The following is a 16,716-nucleotide window of genomic DNA, read 5'->3' as shown; positions in this document are numbered from 1 at the left end:
TCGCGATACCGCAAGATAGACCAGAAGATATAGGAACCAGTCGAAACAAGGACGAAACAAGGTACCAAAAGAAGTGCGCGACGTCGACGACACGTGACGTCCCTTTCTTCTGGCCTCTTCTATTGTACTTGTTTCTACTGGCCCTTGTTAAGGTTCTTGTTTTTATGGTCCCTTTTTTCTAATATCTTCTTCTGGTCCCTTGGTCCTTTGCACCATTCAGTTTTAGTATGGATTTCTGTCTGGCCCAGTATTCAGTACTTGTGTATGATTGAGAAACCTCTTTGTGAAATAGAACATCATATACCTATACCAACTCCTTTACATGCTCTCGCTCACTAAAAAAAAAGAATTTAGTTTACAACGAATACAGTGCACAGCCAGTCAGGCGAATTGTGTGACAGTCGAGTGAAAAGCCCATGATAAAAAAAAAATTCATACAGTTACTGAGTTCGCTCATTGTTTCCCCCACCTTCTTTGTGTGTCACTGCAGACGAGGCTGACGACAGTGGTGCAGACTATGAAGCGGATGAAAGAGCGTATGAATTCCTTTATTTTTTTAAGTTACTCGTTGTATTTCTATCACTTTTCAACAGCTTCGCAGTGTACTCTCGCGAGTACACTGCGAAGCTAGCCAAAAAGGTTTCCGTGCTTACGATAATGGGTTAACAATGATTTCCTTGCAGGTCAAATGAAGATGATGAGTTAGATTCAAGGGAAGGTAAGAAACTTCAAATTTTTTACAAGTTTATAGCACATTGTTAAATTTAGTGAGGGCAAAATCTACGATAATTGAAATATTCCCCATTTGCAAGCTACAACACTTCATGCGACATCTACAAGTGGAAGTAGGCTAGACAGACGAGGACCGTAACTAGGGGGGAGGGCAGTTTGAATAATCCTGACCACTCTCCCCAAAATTTTTTCATGTTTTAACTTTTCGGGTGATACTAAAATGTTTACCCGCCTTCACAGCGCCCACCAGTTGCCAAAGTTAGCCGTTCTACACACAACCCCCTCGCCCGAAAAAAATTCCTGGGCACGGCCCTGGGCAAGACAGAATAGTCGAAGGCTTCAAGAGATGAAAAGGAAACGTCAAGGTGTCGAAAGCAGTATGGCAGTGGCAGATGGTGTACTGAAATTATAAGTATTCGCCTAAGCGCGGGTCAGGAACAAACGGGCGTTAACGTATTTGACCAAATCAGGAAGAAGAAACGGGCATGGGCAGAGCATGTGGCGCGTAGGCAAGATAACCGCTGGTCATTAAGGGTAACCGACTGGATTCCAAGAGAAGGCAAACAGCCGAGGGGGAGACAGAAAGTTAGGTGGGCAGATGACATTAAGTTGTCTACGTGTATAACGTGGCGGCGGCAAGTACAGGACCAGGTTGGTTGGCGGAACATGGGAGAGGCCTCTGCCTGCAGTGGGCGTAGTCAGGCTAATGATGAAGCTAATGCTTAAGTGCTTTCAAGGCTGAGAGCCGCTAAACACGGTCTCTATTGTTCTGTATCTGTCTTTCATACGCCCACCCAAATGGTGTTGTTCAAGTCCAGGCCCCAGAGAAAGCGTCCTGCGCGTTACAGAATAGATATTAGAGATGCCAGTTTTGTGCTGGTTGCACGTGGCGGAAGTATGCGGAAATACGTCATAGACGTTGCGTGCTGGACACCACTTATCGGTTTGTGCTCCTGCGTTTCCGCACACGTGCTCTGTTCGGCAAGGTAGCAGAAGTATATACTACGGGCAGTAAAGTCTGGAAAGTCTCGTTTAAAAAAAACATTTGCATTTGAAAGGGTTTTTTTTACAAACTTCAGGTGTAACATATAGAAATGAACAAAAAAAGTCAGGGTCAGGTGGGCAAAAACGTAGGTGATGGGCAAAATTGCAGTGCTGGCAGCTTACTCAAATCTGTCTCGGACCGATTCTTTCGCGTTGGGCTCGCCGCCTGGTTTTCCGGCCACTTTCGCGGCGAAGCGAGTAAATTTCCGGTGAGTATTGCCGCTTTCGCCTCCTTCGAGGCCAAGTGTGAACACGCCTTAAACATCTGGTACTGCAAACTACCTCTATACGTAATGCGCGTAATTGCAGCAAGAATGTGAAAAATAACAACGGTATATCATTTCTTACAGACGAAGAAGCGGACGACGACGAGTAAGTCGTTATTGTGAATTTCATAACTCTGGGATCAAATAAGCTGTGTGTTAGCTAGAGGGACATCTGGTTACGGCTGGAGAGGGCTTTCCTCATCTTCCACGGTTTACAGCAAACTCTTTAGAAGTGAGGATTGAGGGAAACCGGTCAGATTAAGCTGTCTGGGCTATACAGCTAAAACGTAGGTCAATGACCGCAATAATTTTAATAAAATCAGCACAGCGAAGTGTATAGAATAAACATTCTTAGAAGTTTTTATTTTAAGATCACGAAACAATGCCAAACTTATTTGCTCACCGTATTGAGTAGTGCAAACCGAACAGGGATCAAACGAGTACAAACATATAATAAAAGAGGAGCTCGATGGAAGGGAATATAGTAATTGCAAATGTAAAAGGCTCTATTCAAAATGCAATAGCTAAGTCTTTTTATCGCGCGAAAAGCGAGGATGTTTAACAAAAAGCTGTACACCAGATATTCTACCAGAAGAAAAAAGAAGTTGAAACCTTACATATGTAAAGCAAATAATGTAACATGGACAGCGAGGAGGCAAGCTACGAAGCCCTAAAAAAGTTGCTATATATATATATATATATATATATATATATATATATATATATATGGAATTTATTTGAAGGCAGAGGGGTCGGTCTGAGCTAGTGCGCTTTAGCCTGCTACTCTGCACAGGAGAAAAGGAAAAGAAAAAAAAGGAGTGATGGGAGGTGGTGATGGGGATAGGAAAGATTTATTCTGCAGTGGCCTCGCCGCAATTACCAAGAAATATGTCGCCTAAAAACAACGCTGCGATTGCATTCTCACGGTGACCTGTGAAGATTAGTAGCCTTTTATTGATAAAACTTCTCCACTTTTGATATTGCTAGGTTGGAATCACCCGATGACCTATCTGACGAAGCTGACTCAGCAGATGAAGGTGAGCCATCCTCAAACCATAATATAACCACGCGCCCATTACTAACACATCATTTATTATTCACAACTTCTGTTACGTTGATGGTTAAGCCTTTCTCATTCTGGGTAGATAAGCACCAAAAAGCAGCTACATGTACGTAGTGACTACGATTACATTAAAGGGGTACTGACACGAAAATTTTCAGTTTTTTCTGCGTCATATGAAAGGCCAAGCCATCAAGAGCCTAGAAAATTTACTGCTAAGTGTGAGTGCACCCTGAAAAAGTAGTTGCAATATGTTTTTAAAGCTAGTTTCGGTTCCTACTGTACCCTGACGGCACAGCACGGTATGAGCTTCTCGCCAAGTTACTGCGCAAGATATCGTCACGTTTCCACGGCCGCTCGGCACTGTGGCTCCGTTGGTGACGCACAAGCGGTCATTTTGAATGTTTTGGTGATGTGCAATTGGCCATTTTGGTACTTTTTGCACCTGAAGTCATCACAACTAACCAAACCGCTGCGTGAAGTCACCAGAATTAGTACGGTAGCCTGACGTCAAGCTAGTGTTAATGTCGGTAGGTGCGCCATGGGGAAACTAACTTTAATATCAAAAGAAAATATCTTAGCATTTGCCAAGCTACACACTTAGTCAGAGCAGTCTCTGTATTCAGAAGATTTGTATGGCGGAGTGAACACCTTCGAAAAATGATGTCGCTACCCTTTTAAGCATATTGCGCAGCAAACTTTGATTAAAGCTTACTTTGCTAACGTAAGCAGCGAAGTAATAATCTTACATCGTCATCAATTTGCGGGGCTATTTTTTTCCACAAACAATAGCTGGCTGGAATAATGGAACTGAAGCATTTCCCCAGCGTCCGTGATCTGTATACCACGTAGGAAAGGGAAATTAACAACCACCCATCCGTAGCACGACGCCGCCAGGCGTTGGTCCCGGGTTCGATTCCCGGAGCAAGACAAATTTTCCGGCAACTAAGAAGCTTTCTTTCTGACAAATCCGTACGGTTTTTCTTGTGGGTCCGTGCTGCGACGGGTGGTTGTCCATTTCCTTTTCCTAAACTTTCCACCACCTTGCGGGATACCGCAGAACTCATTCTCAATGTGCTGTATACCATTTGGGTAAGAATTTTTATTTGTTTTTTGTGTATTCGTTAGACTTGTGTATCATAAAAAAGTTGTTAAAGTTCTTTTATGCTCTATACCTTATAACAAAAACAAATTGAGTGAGAAACATGTTACAAACTTGTTCCATTATGATCTTTTGTGTAAATAATCGTGTGTATCTTGTTCAACCTCCTTGGATTTGGTACTATTTATAAGCAAATAAATAAATCAATCAAAATAGGTACATTAATAAAGACGCGATAAAGCGTGAAACTATCTAAAGTGCAGTATTTCTTGCTAAGGACAGATGAGAAACGCAAAGGAGGACGCGACAGTGTTGGATGGAGTGACCAAATTAAGAAGTTGGCAGGCATAAAATGCAATCAACTCGCACAAGATAGGGGAAATTGGAGATCATCAGGTGACACCTCCTTACTACAATGGACACAAAATAAGCTGAAAACTCTTATGATGATCTAGACGTCTGAATCAGATGCTCGTTCTCATACAGCCGCTGTATAGTATAGCGGTGTAGCTGGATAAACATTGTTCGAGCGTCTTACGCTTGGAGACGCTACAAGTCTTAAGAACTTTTGTAAGCAGGGCCGGTGCCTACATAGTCCATTATGTTATATGTGTGCAGTTTACACGCACTAATAACCACGTTTCTGTATTCTTTTCTTCCTCCCCTGCAGAAAGGAAATAGACACGCTGCTGCAGATTATCGTTGAAAATAAATAAGCTAAAAATCATGCTATTGCGTTTTTTTCCTGTCAAAGCAGATTTTGTCTCTTGCGCAACAAAAATAAACTCTAACGATGTAAACTTCCAGCCCAACCTGCAATAGTCAATAAAGTAATCACAAATTTCTGTCTTGCTGAATAGTCCTCGCACGTCGCTAACGTGGCAAACTCTGAACTGACGTTCTACGACGCGACAACCAGTCTGCTGAGTAATAAAATGTGTTGTACTCTGTGTTTCGTTTACTTGCTCACTCAGCGACACATTGAAAATGATAACAGAACTTGTCACGAGGACGACAGATATTGCTGTTGTTACAAAAAGATTTCGCTGTAGTTACTACAGATTCCTGACAGTGCGACACACACGCACATTTCTGTCGTGCCACAGACATATTTTGTCACAACAAAAGTGACATCTGTCGCGTGTGTGTTCTTATAACAGAGAGCTGCCTCACTGCAAGGAATGTTTGTAGTGCCTCAGAGAAATGTGGTGTCACAATAGGCAACCACTTGTCACCACAGAAATGTCCCTTAAATAACGCGAAAACTGTGTTTAAGAACTACAGAAAGCTGTTGACACAGTAGACTCTCAACAGAGCCTCGCGACAGATGACAGGGTGTAATAATAGACTGCCATGTTCCAAAAGTACAAGGCACCAGGGTTTTGTGTCGTCGTAACCTGTCCTATTTTTCAGCTGGGATGGTTTCTCAATTGCGGGACGTAGAGTGTTTGTTTAGAAATGGCAGCCTTATAGAGAAGCATCCAGCTTTCTATCCGTAGTTTTGTATTTGGTGTTTATACTCTGCATGCTTCCTATAACTGTGCAATACTTAAGGGCAAGACTAGGACGGGGAGGGCTCGAGGAAGAAGTACTTTTGGCAAGGTCAGACTTCGGCGTCAGAATGCAATGTACAGACAGCTCGCAAACTGACATGCTAAAATTGAATGCACACAGTTTTCGTACATGAAGGAAAGAGTACACAGAGAAATGTCGACCAAAAATGAGAAGTTTGGTGACGTTGTGGCTCCTGGCGTTTTAAACGTTTCGAGACGTTGCTGCTTCAGTACAGAAGCTGAAACATCTGTGAAAACTTAAACATTTTAATTTTCGGTCAGCTTTTGTTTGTCTCTTTTCTTGATCATGCTTCTTCCCGACTAGACAAGTTCTCGCTGATTTCAGTTTTTCTGCATGTCTGAAATGACGATGTTGAGGTTAGTTTATTATGTCACTAACCTATATACGCGGCTACATTGTTTTGGACAAAGTAGTCTAGTGAATGCGTACACTTTTGGCTCATTATTTCCTTCATTTTTTTATGGAAAGCCAGCTGTCGGCGAATTACCGTATGATATTACAACTGAGCGGCATGTTGTTGGTATAAAAATGACCTGCTTGACACTTTTTAAATGGAGAAACACTTCAGTAGTTTAGGATTCATGGTCATGCCTTCCATCTTTTCAACTTGTTATGTCGAGTTGGTTCCAAGCGCGTGTGTGGGCGTGATGGACTTCATAGTGCGCCAGCTTGTGTCGTCTAGCAACAACTTTTTTATCAAGCGACTGTCCTTTACGTGACGACGCTGAACTATTTGTTGATTTAGCAGCTACTGCTCACCGAAGGTTCCTGGTCGGAATAAATGCTACCTGAACGTAATGATCTCTTACAACCATAAAATAACCGAAGAAATCAGGTTGAATAAGAAGTTTTGATTGAATCGATTCATTTATTGATTGGGTTCGATGGGCCAGCGCGAGGACATTGTAAGTAAAAAAGAGGGGTTACAAATACCAGACGCAGCTTCAGCTTTCTATAAAATAAGAAAAGTATGAAGCATTGGCGACTTGTGCACTTTAGAAGAAAAAGATGCCTCGCAAATACGAGAAGAGAAACAACGATAAGTAGAGAAAGTACCATGTGCAAAGATGGGCATCTTTAGGACTTGAGAACAAATAAAAAGTGACAGATGCATGGCAGGTCTGTTTTCAGGTACGTTTAGGCTGTAAACAACAGCGAAACGACATAGTGAACATGAATACCTGCACCCATATCGAATGCAAACGCTAATGCGACACAGCACCAAGTGTATGCAAGATGTTTTGTACGAAATCAAACAGCTTTTTTTTCGTAACAAAATTTATCTCTAACTTATGTCTTAGATATTCGCCATTTTTGGCGATGTCAGATCGCATTAATCCTGTCGCCAGTTTAACTTTTTATGGTTGATTTCCTTGTTCTTCACTGAAGTTCATGTGTATTGATCTGTACAGAAACCATCAAATAAATACAAACACGTGCCAAGGAGACCACAAAAATGAGCTCATCAATGTGATTTCTACGGAAGTATTGACGTGCTGCACGAACAGAACGGCAGTAAAAAAGACAGCACAGAGCGCAGTACTGTCTGCCTTTTCTTTCTTTCTGCTTGCGCTGCATGCCAATGGTTCAGTATAAACAAACTAGTCTGCAAGGAAACTTTGGTTCGTACTAGGGGTGTGCGAATATTCGAAAGTTTCGAATATTCGTCGAATATTACATTGGAAATATTCGTATTCGATTCGAAAATCGTGTATTCGAAAAGTTTCGATTATTCGATAACTTCGAATATTCAAAAAATTCGAATATGTGATTCGATTATCATGCATAAAATAATTCGTCTTCCACATTTCTGCTACGTTCGTATTACTAAAACGTTGCCGACAGGAGCGATAAACATCGTAAGTACACGGATGCACGATATCTGCCTGCGACGAGCGCCCCAATACGTATGATTTATTGCTGGTGCATCTCCGATGTGCATCGCTGTTGGCGATCATGTAACCGTACATTTTCAATATTATGCGGCGGTAACGTGCCGCACTACCACTCGTTCACTATGCGGGACCACTTCTGAAGAAAGACAGTGACCCACGTGACTGGTGGCGGACTGTAGGCACCTTCAGATACCCCAGTCTGGCAAAGCTTTGCCCCGTGCACCTCCCTATACCAGCCATTTCTGTTCAAAGCGAGCGTGCCTTTTCAGTGACAGGGGGGGGGGGGGGTTGTCTCTGTTACAAGGGAGCGCCTGCTGCCTGATCATGTGGAGCAACTCATATTTCTTCATGATAACATGTATTCATTACTTTCATTGTGCCGTGATATTTGCTTGTGTTGTGATGTGCATTGTGCTAGCCTGGACATTGTGTTCTGGAGATAGCAGTGTGTGTTGTGTTGCCAGTCAGGCTGTTAATGTTTTTTTTCTTCAAATAGCTACAGTTAAATAAAATATCGTTACTGTGGAGGCATTTTTCCTTTGATATTCGATATTCGATTCGATATTCGAAGGTGGATATTCGTATTCGATTCGTATTCGAAAATTTTGATATTCGCACACCCCTAGTTCGTACAGCTATAAAATATATTGATGTCATAGAGCGAAGTCCTATCTGTTATAGTTTGTAGAGAACTTCCAAAGTTACACAAAGACAAAATAGCTGTCTAAAAGAGCTGCTTAGGCTTGTTGGTACATAAGGTAAGTGAAATAGCCAGATCTTTCAATCTTACAAAACGCCAGGCAATGTCATCATGTGATTTAGTCAATTTCCCAGCCATTGTGACTGCTTCGGTTGTATTAAAAAGCACAAACCATTGTAAGCGCGTCATCCTATCAACAGTTAGCACTCTGCAGAGTGCTAGTCACTGGGAAGCACGCCACACGCGGCTGAACGCTAGTGGCAAAAAAGCAACTGGGCTCCCGCAAGCCAGCCATCACATCAGACGCAATGTGTTCGCTTTCTCTTCATCGGCACGTTACTGTCGAGAGTTGGTCACGAAGCGCCCCTCTTGAAAGGCAATCATGCGGCCCAGCAATTGGCACCGTCGCCTTGATGGAGTAAAAAGATAGAATTGAATGCAATGATTTACGCTTCTCAGTGCGAGACGCGCAAGTGCTCAGCTTTATTCAGTGAACCCTGACGAGAAATGAAAGCGCACTCAGAGCTTGTGATTGTCTTCATGTTTACTTTTAGAAGCGCTCCTGCGATGAAAGAGGTAGCGAATAGGAACAGAGACACCAACGTCTCAAACGTGTTTGGAGAATATAGTTGCGACGGCTTTAGTTGCGCACAAGAAGCGATGACGAAAAGATGAAAGGATGAACACATAGGACTATCTTTCATATCGAAATTTCGAGAAATATTCCCTTGCATGACTAGCATAGAGTGATCGATGGAAAGAAGATGAGAGCTTGCTCTATCGTGATTTGCGGGAAGGAGAAAATTTTGAAGGTGCTTTCAGATACAAGGTACACGTTCTGATTTCTTCATAAGACGATTCACACCCATTGGTGCGGATAGAATAAAAAGAGGAGCTTTGTCAAGCACGCCCTCTTTAAATGTGGCACTGTGCTCAATGGTCGCGGAGTCCGTCGCGGGAAATGTGTTCGCGATCAGCGCGGTGACGGTTGAACAGCCCATCAAAAGGTTTATATCGGTGCTGCTAGGAAAAAAAAATTTGGAGGTCTGCTCTAATTACACGCTTGGCCACATATATAATCATTTGGTTCTTCTTGTATGACTTGTGCGGTCGCCATGAATGGATATGTGCTTATCCTATGCATCCTGTCAATCTCTACGGGTAAGGCTCGTTCTTATGACTTCTGAGTTCCTTGTCCTATGAAGCCCATATTCTATTTACAAATTTTCTGCTTATACTGCTATAGGTTGTTAACGTCAGCACAAGGATGGGACAGACAGACAGACAGACAGACAAACGAAACCTAACCTAACGTGGTTGATCGTCAGGGCTTCATTTATATCAGTCTGTTTTTCCCGTCCTTGCGTTGTTACCCAGTTCTTCTACTCAGATTTCGCTGCTTTAACGTATTTCTTTTATCAGGAAACCTATTTTTTACACAAGGAAAATTCCTTCGGCTCAAACTTCAGACCTTCGTTTGATGTAAACGTAAGCTCCCCACATTTTGTTAATAGCGTTTTCTAAAAGGCTCTCTTTGGGATTTAGAAACTCTACATGTCACATGTTTTGACGTCTTATAGTAGAATTATGTGTTGCACAAGCGACGCTTTCAGTCAATTACCCTCTTTAAAGACATTTTATTGGTCAAATAATGAACTGCATCAGATGCTTTATACGTCAAAGTTTGTTCTCCAACTGCGGGAGGCGAGATGCTGCCCTGCTCAGCGGCAAATACACACAGTGCCCCATACCAGAGTTGCTTAGATAAAAAAATTAAAAAAAGAAATGTACGTGAAGGGGTCCTTGCTAACTACGTTACACGAAATCACACTCTAAATTGCAACGACTGAAAGGCATAAAATTGTAGCGACGCTGCGGTGAAGGTACCGCGTTAGTTTGCCGTGACATTCCTAATGTTGACGGAATTTACGAAGGACTTCATATTTGTTTATAAGTAATGAATGAATACATTGAACACTGAAAGAACGCAGGCACAATCAAATGTTATATCTTACTGTCACATGCGTTATTATACTGTGCTGTGGAGCTTAGAAGTATTTGTAGTCAGGTAAATTTTTTCGAAACATGAAATAAGCGAACTTCCTGGTCTACTTTCCCAGCGGCTGCCGAAAGTTACTATGGAGACGAAGAAAGGCAAGTAGTGACTATGAACGTCTGCTTTTCTAAAGCAATTCAGACTCAATCTGTGCAATTCTCGATGTTGAAATCATTCTATAACGTTATGCTCACTGCAAAACCAGTTGAACAATACAACAGAACACGATGACAGAAAATTTTTATGTCTTGTGTTTATAGATATGGCATGCTGTTGTTACCCTGTTGTCTGTCGCGAAGCTTTCTTGTAGCACCACAGGTCTCGGGGGTGCTAGAACAAATATTTCGGGTAATTTCAGGGACATTTCGGTTGTGATTCGGTGTCTGTAGTGGCAGCACGTTTTTATGTGGTACCCCAAACAACTGCTGTAGTGCTAAGCTCTCTGTTATAACAACACACACACAACAAAATTCACTTCCGTTGTCACGACAATATCTGTTGCAGAACCGAAAATTATGTTACTTCATCAGAATGCGGTAGTTACTACAGAGAAATGCTGTAAAAAGAGCAATTTTTGTTGTCCTCATGACTAGTTCGATTGTCATTTTGAGCTGGGAATGCAAGAAGTTAGGTGCTCTTATATGTGTGATTTGCGTTTAAAAGGCTTTTCTTAAGGTTTGGTTCGGATAATGGCGCATTTGGTGCTTGAAAACTGGCAGTTGACGCAAGCACCGATGTAACAATTGCGACAACTTCAGCATGCGTCAAACATTATCTAATGAAAGGTTCCTCGCACTCCCTTTAGTCTTTGTCCAATTACATGCTACATATACAAAGGTAGGTTTCGTGTTCGCCATGTCCACAATTCATTCCTAAGCTACAAGGTAAAGCGATTACCTCACATTGCTGCGAAAAGGCCATTATCCGATTATTACAATGATCACCTATTTTTTTCGAGACTTAAGGCAGGGAGTATGGCTACACCAAAAAGAAAGTCCGCTTTACACGAGGACACGCTGAACAAACTTATTTTGCACCATACCTTATGTATGTTAGTGCGAATGTTTCTGTGAGTGCTTGTCTACGCATATCCAAAATCGAGAAATTTCGGAATGGGTAGGGGTCGAACCTTCCCCCTTCCCCCTATACCACCGACCCCACTAACTACGCCAGTGTACAGAACGCTGAAGTGGTGGGGGAACTGGCAGAAAGGGCAACCACGTAGTTTAACATGAGAAACTGCGTATTTTCTTGACAAATACTTTTCTTATTGATGGAGGACTAACATCAATATATGGAAGCTGAAAGCCTAAGTTTGAAGGTTTCATGAAACGAGCCACCTCCAGCACTGCGTAAGTCTAAAAAGTATGCCGGTTGAAATAACTTTCCATTTATTGCTTTAATATCGCCAAGAACTTCGGTCTTTGTGTGTTCTGCAGGTGTTCTCATCTGTTATTTACATTATCCGCTTATTTGCTCGAGCCAACCTCAGCGCTTCTTTATCCATTTCTTAAATGAGTAGCACTTTATGAGCCCGCCTTGTTGTCCATCCACTGTCTCATGTCGCATTGTCCCGCAGCGGTCAATACCGGCCTAAAACAAGACTAACAATGCTCAAAACCAGTCAAAAATGAAGTACCAAGGTCTAAAATAATATAAACTAGAGAAACAACGAGCAGTCAGTCGCGGTAACATGCCTATAGTCGTGAAAGACTCTTCTGAATCATCCGGCTGATACTCAGGCCGTGCAAGAGAGGGCACTACTATCTCGGCAAGCGCGCGATTGCCAAGAAAATTGCTGCGTTGGCAGTGCTACGCACTTCTTCAGGTTTCACGGGAGTGGAACTGCGTTAGGCGCACGATTTAAAACTATAGCAAGACCTACACAAGAACGACATTAGCGCTACATTAACCGCAGAATTAGCGCTGAATACTCTGCATCGTATCACAATTTACAGGCACTAAATTTAACCTAGTTCTGAAGCACTCAATTTGAGTTTTTTTTCAATTAGTGATGGCATGTTGCTATATTCTATATTAGGACAGGTATTTATATTTCGCAGTTCTGCACTGAATATTGCCCTGCTAGAGATTATTGGTCAGTTGCCAGCTCGTAAAAAGATCACGTGCTAAGTGATGCCCACAGACAGAAAAGAGAGTTCCACACTTGCCGCCATTGCTGCGATCGGCACTGACTAATACTGCTATGTTTAAATGGACATATACACCCCATAAAGTGGACGGGAAGGTGACCGTCGCCGTAGCTCAGGGGTAGAGCATCGGAGGCGTTTTCGAAAGTCGCAGGTTCGGTCCCTGCCGGCGGCAAGTTGCCTTTTCGTCCACTTAGTTTTCTTCACATTTATATCCTAATTGCTACAAATAACATCCCCTATACTTTCGTTGGAATTATTGTCTGTTAGTTCTCATTAATATTGTGCCTAACAAAGAAAAAACGAGCCCTTAAAAGTAATCTTTTCTGCTAAGGCTCTCATGCAAAACTCTCACCACGAGTCTAACGGTAACGTGCATCCTTAAGATGAATATTTAGCTCGGGGCCAAACCAAATGCTTATATTCATATACGCGGAAAACGCATAAATATGGCCAATGCTGTATTGAAACGATCGAGCCGCATAAAGGGTAAACAGTTCCTGGAGATAAACGAGAGGAATTGAAGGGACCGAAAACCTTTCAGGACATGTCACGAGCTGCTGGTTTTAATGGAGGGGCCGTAAATTATAGCGACAGAATCGAGCCTGCTGTCGATGACTTAAAAGAAATTAAGTTTTTGAATTTTCGCGCTCATGGAGTCACGATAAACAGTACGTCCTTCCAACTTGCGAGGAAACACTGGTACTGATATGCTCATGGATTTGTATGTACTGTGTCCATAGCGAAAAAGGCGCTGCGAAACCAAAAACTCGGATAGGAAATCCAGGTCACTTAGATAACCGCCCCCTTTCTTAAGCTTTCTCTTAAGTTGGCACCTAAGGCGTATTTACGAAGCGAAATGTGCTCGTCCTAACGCCTGTTCTTGTGCTGACGATCGGTATTTACCATAATCTACATAATACGTCCTGTGATTACAACACTAACTGCACAACTATGTCTCTTAGTTGCTGCAAAAAAATTTGTGCATGTAAAATGAGCGAGTACTGCCGGTACGAAAAACATAAAATTGCGACGTAGTTATGCATAACTAACAAAATACTATTTCTTGTCTCTGCTAATTCACAGTGCCCGCCTTCTGAGTAGCGACCAGATTTATGATTACAGTGAAGAAGCCGCAGATGAGCAGCAGCATCAGCAGCAACACCACCAACAACACCAACAACACCAACAACACCACCAACAACAACACCAGCAGCACCACCAACAACACCACCAACAACACCACCAACAACACCAACAACAACACCACCAGCAGCAACAACAACAACAACAACAACACCAGCAGCAACATCACTACCAGCAACAACACCAACAGCAAGAACTGCGCCTGATACCCATCAAAGGCCAGCACCACCAACAGCAGCAAGAACGCAGTCCAACAGACACCAAAGGCCAGCATCATCAACAGCAGCAAGAACAGCGCCCAATATACCACAAGGGCCAGCAACCGCATCAACGACCGCAGCGTCCGATACACATCAAAGGCCAACAGGAGCATCAACGACCGCAGCATCCACCACACATCAAAGGCCAGCAACACCATCAACTACCGCAGCATCCCCAGGAACCTCAAGAACCAGAAGTCATGCCGGAAACTTACGGCTACTATGGCGGTAGCGAGGATACCGAGGGCCAGGATATGCGGCCCCTCGGATCGGCTGATCAGGAAGGCAGGATAGAAAGAGACGACATCTACGACGCTGGAGATTACGGAGATAACGGTGAAGAGAGGAATGATGAAGCATCGTTCGAAGAAGAAAAGTAGGGCAGAGGACAGGTCTGTGAATACGAGCCCCTGTCATCGCGGGAAAGCGCAGAGTAAGTACTGCCGAAGAATGTGTTGCTGGCCAAGATGATGTTTGCTAACTGACATATTGTAGCGCTCAAGCCTATTCACATGAAGGAACACAAGGTGACTGGACCGGCACTTTTCTAATATAAGACGAATGCCTCAAGAATTTCTGGAGGCATTCGCCATAAAATAGAAATTTTTTTTATTCTGTTAGCCAAACGGCTGTTTCATCGTATAACATGAAGCATAGTTTATTTTTCTGTATGTCCTGTTTTCCGCTAAGTCTTGTCATAGTAATATATGCCACAGATTGCTAGTCTCAGAATAAAGTTGCGATTTAGCGCCTGCCCCGTCATCTTGTGTTGTTTCTTGTGTGAATGTACAGCCGTAGGCATGGTTAACTCGAACGCTCCGCCGCGTGGCCTCAACCGGCTTCGACTGACGCCAGCGCCGACAAGCGTTGGGCACGGTACGTCCTTGATCCGATGTGGGATCCGGGCAGGTAGGTGTGGTTGAGTGTCATTTTGTGCTCTGTATCCCACGGCAGAAAAAAATTGGGGGGGGGGGGCGGTCATGGACCCGGTGTGCCACCCCCTGGCTATGCCACTGCTGCCAAGTTTGTGCATTCGACTCACCGGTCAGTCAGAAGAGCCACAGAAATTTACCAGTGAAATTGACCCACGCTCTATCGTTAGCTGCTGCAAACCCACCGTGTCCAACGCTGGGCGCCGCTGGCGTCAGTCAAAGCCGGTTGAAGCCACGGGGCGAAGCGTTCGAGGTAACCGTGCTTGCGGCTATATTTCAGCGCTACAAAATGTCAGAGAAGAACGGCGCGGAGACACTTGGACGCGTTAAATCGGCGACTGACGAGAGGTAGCCCAATCAATTTGATCTTGGGTTGGTCGCTTTGGTCGAAAAGCGACCGATTTAGTGAAGACACTCGCCCACCGGTGCTTCAGCTGCGCGAACTCGTTCGCGAATCTGGTGAACCAATCAGCACGTAGGAGCAATACGTCGGAATATGTTGAAGGTTATTTCACGGGACTATGCCTGTGCTATAGCAACGAAATAGTCGACAAACGCCAGACACAGACTTAAAAAAAGCAATGTAGTTTCTTTCAGATGAATACTGAACTGGTAACGTACTGGGCACACTGCAAGAGACTGAAAGAGACGGGAAAAGGGTATGTGAGGTTGAGGTAGCTAAAAGGCGCTACATCTGCAGCCGTACGAAAACCGACGACTCAGCGACGGCAGGGTTAGTATGCGCTTTATCGTGTGACGCTCTCCTGTGGTTTTCACAGCACCTTAGTTCAGTGTACACTCTAAAGTTACGTTGTAAGGAAAAAAGTGCAAAGTGCACCCTATAGGTAAAAAAAGGTGTCTATTGACTCTATTCTGCTACGTACGTAACGTAACTCTCTAAAGAGATTCGTTGTCTCTCTTTTGAAGACACATGGGGCGCATGACTCTCCAAAAGAGAGCTAACTTGTCTCCTTAAAGGGAGTTATATACGTGGTAAAAACGAGCCAAAGTATACATCGCGGTCGCCGGTGTGGACATTGGTTCACCTGAGCACAGCAGGTCTCGAGCGCGCGCCTCTTGACCTGAAATGCTACTCGGTCACCAGTCTCTGGCATTTGTAAGCCGCCGATGTGAGCGCTGCTTTAATGCTCCTAGTGGCACTACAGCCCTTCCTACCACTACTTAACAATTACTACTTAAAGCATATTTTTACACTCACCGAGACGCTCGCACGTCGGCTAATGAATTCAGTCTACCAATCTCGTGCAGTACCATAATTATGCAGCTTATTGCAAGAGCTCTTTGTAGCAACGCTGTGAAAGTCCACAACTTAAGAGATAGGTGCAAGGGGTCATGTTTCGCCCAAATACTGCATCGTTCATAGTCAGCGCTCCCACCTGGACGAATTTGTGAAATAACGGTAGTTCGGATATAGCCTTCTTTTGATGCCCCAACTAAGCACGTGTCTATGCAGTTTTTATTTATTTTGCAATTATGTGATCTTCAACAGAAAGGGTGCCACTGTAACTAGCAACTAGTGATCCCGCGAATGTCAGATGGCAGACCTTCATCTGGGGTTACTCGATTTATCATAGCTATAATATGAGGGCGCATATTACGACAAACACAGCCTTAAGCGAAGAGACGAAGACCATGTATGTTTTTGAGTTTGTCCTATAATTTGCACTTATCAATGCCTCAATGTGCAGCTACGCCTACCCTCAAAGTAGACGAGTAGTGCTGAAAACGTCCCCTTAATTTTTTCTGAATATTGCGCATAGCCTACATGCATTTAAGG

At 43.4% G+C, this 16,716-nt stretch overlaps 1 protein-coding gene across 1 annotated transcript; it reads left to right on the top strand.

Moving 5' to 3' along the window:
* Positions 1-3,043: 3,043 nt before the first annotated feature.
* LOC119399199 (activating signal cointegrator 1 complex subunit 2 homolog) lies at positions 3,044-14,366 on the top strand. The gene is made up of 2 exons (XM_049417567.1): positions 3,044-3,079; positions 13,917-14,366. Exons 1-2 carry the CDS (start codon positions 3,044-3,046, stop codon positions 14,364-14,366), a joined length of 486 nt encoding a protein of 161 aa, XP_049273524.1.
* The last annotated feature ends 2,350 nt before the right edge of the window (positions 14,367-16,716 follow it).

The sequence above is a fragment of the Rhipicephalus sanguineus genome, chromosome 7 (assembly GCF_013339695.2).
Source record: "Rhipicephalus sanguineus isolate Rsan-2018 chromosome 7, BIME_Rsan_1.4, whole genome shotgun sequence".
NCBI lineage: Eukaryota > Metazoa > Arthropoda > Arachnida > Ixodida > Ixodidae > Rhipicephalus > Rhipicephalus sanguineus.
Note: the sequence above shows the minus strand (reverse complement) of the source record. Positions and strands in the feature narration are given on the sequence as shown.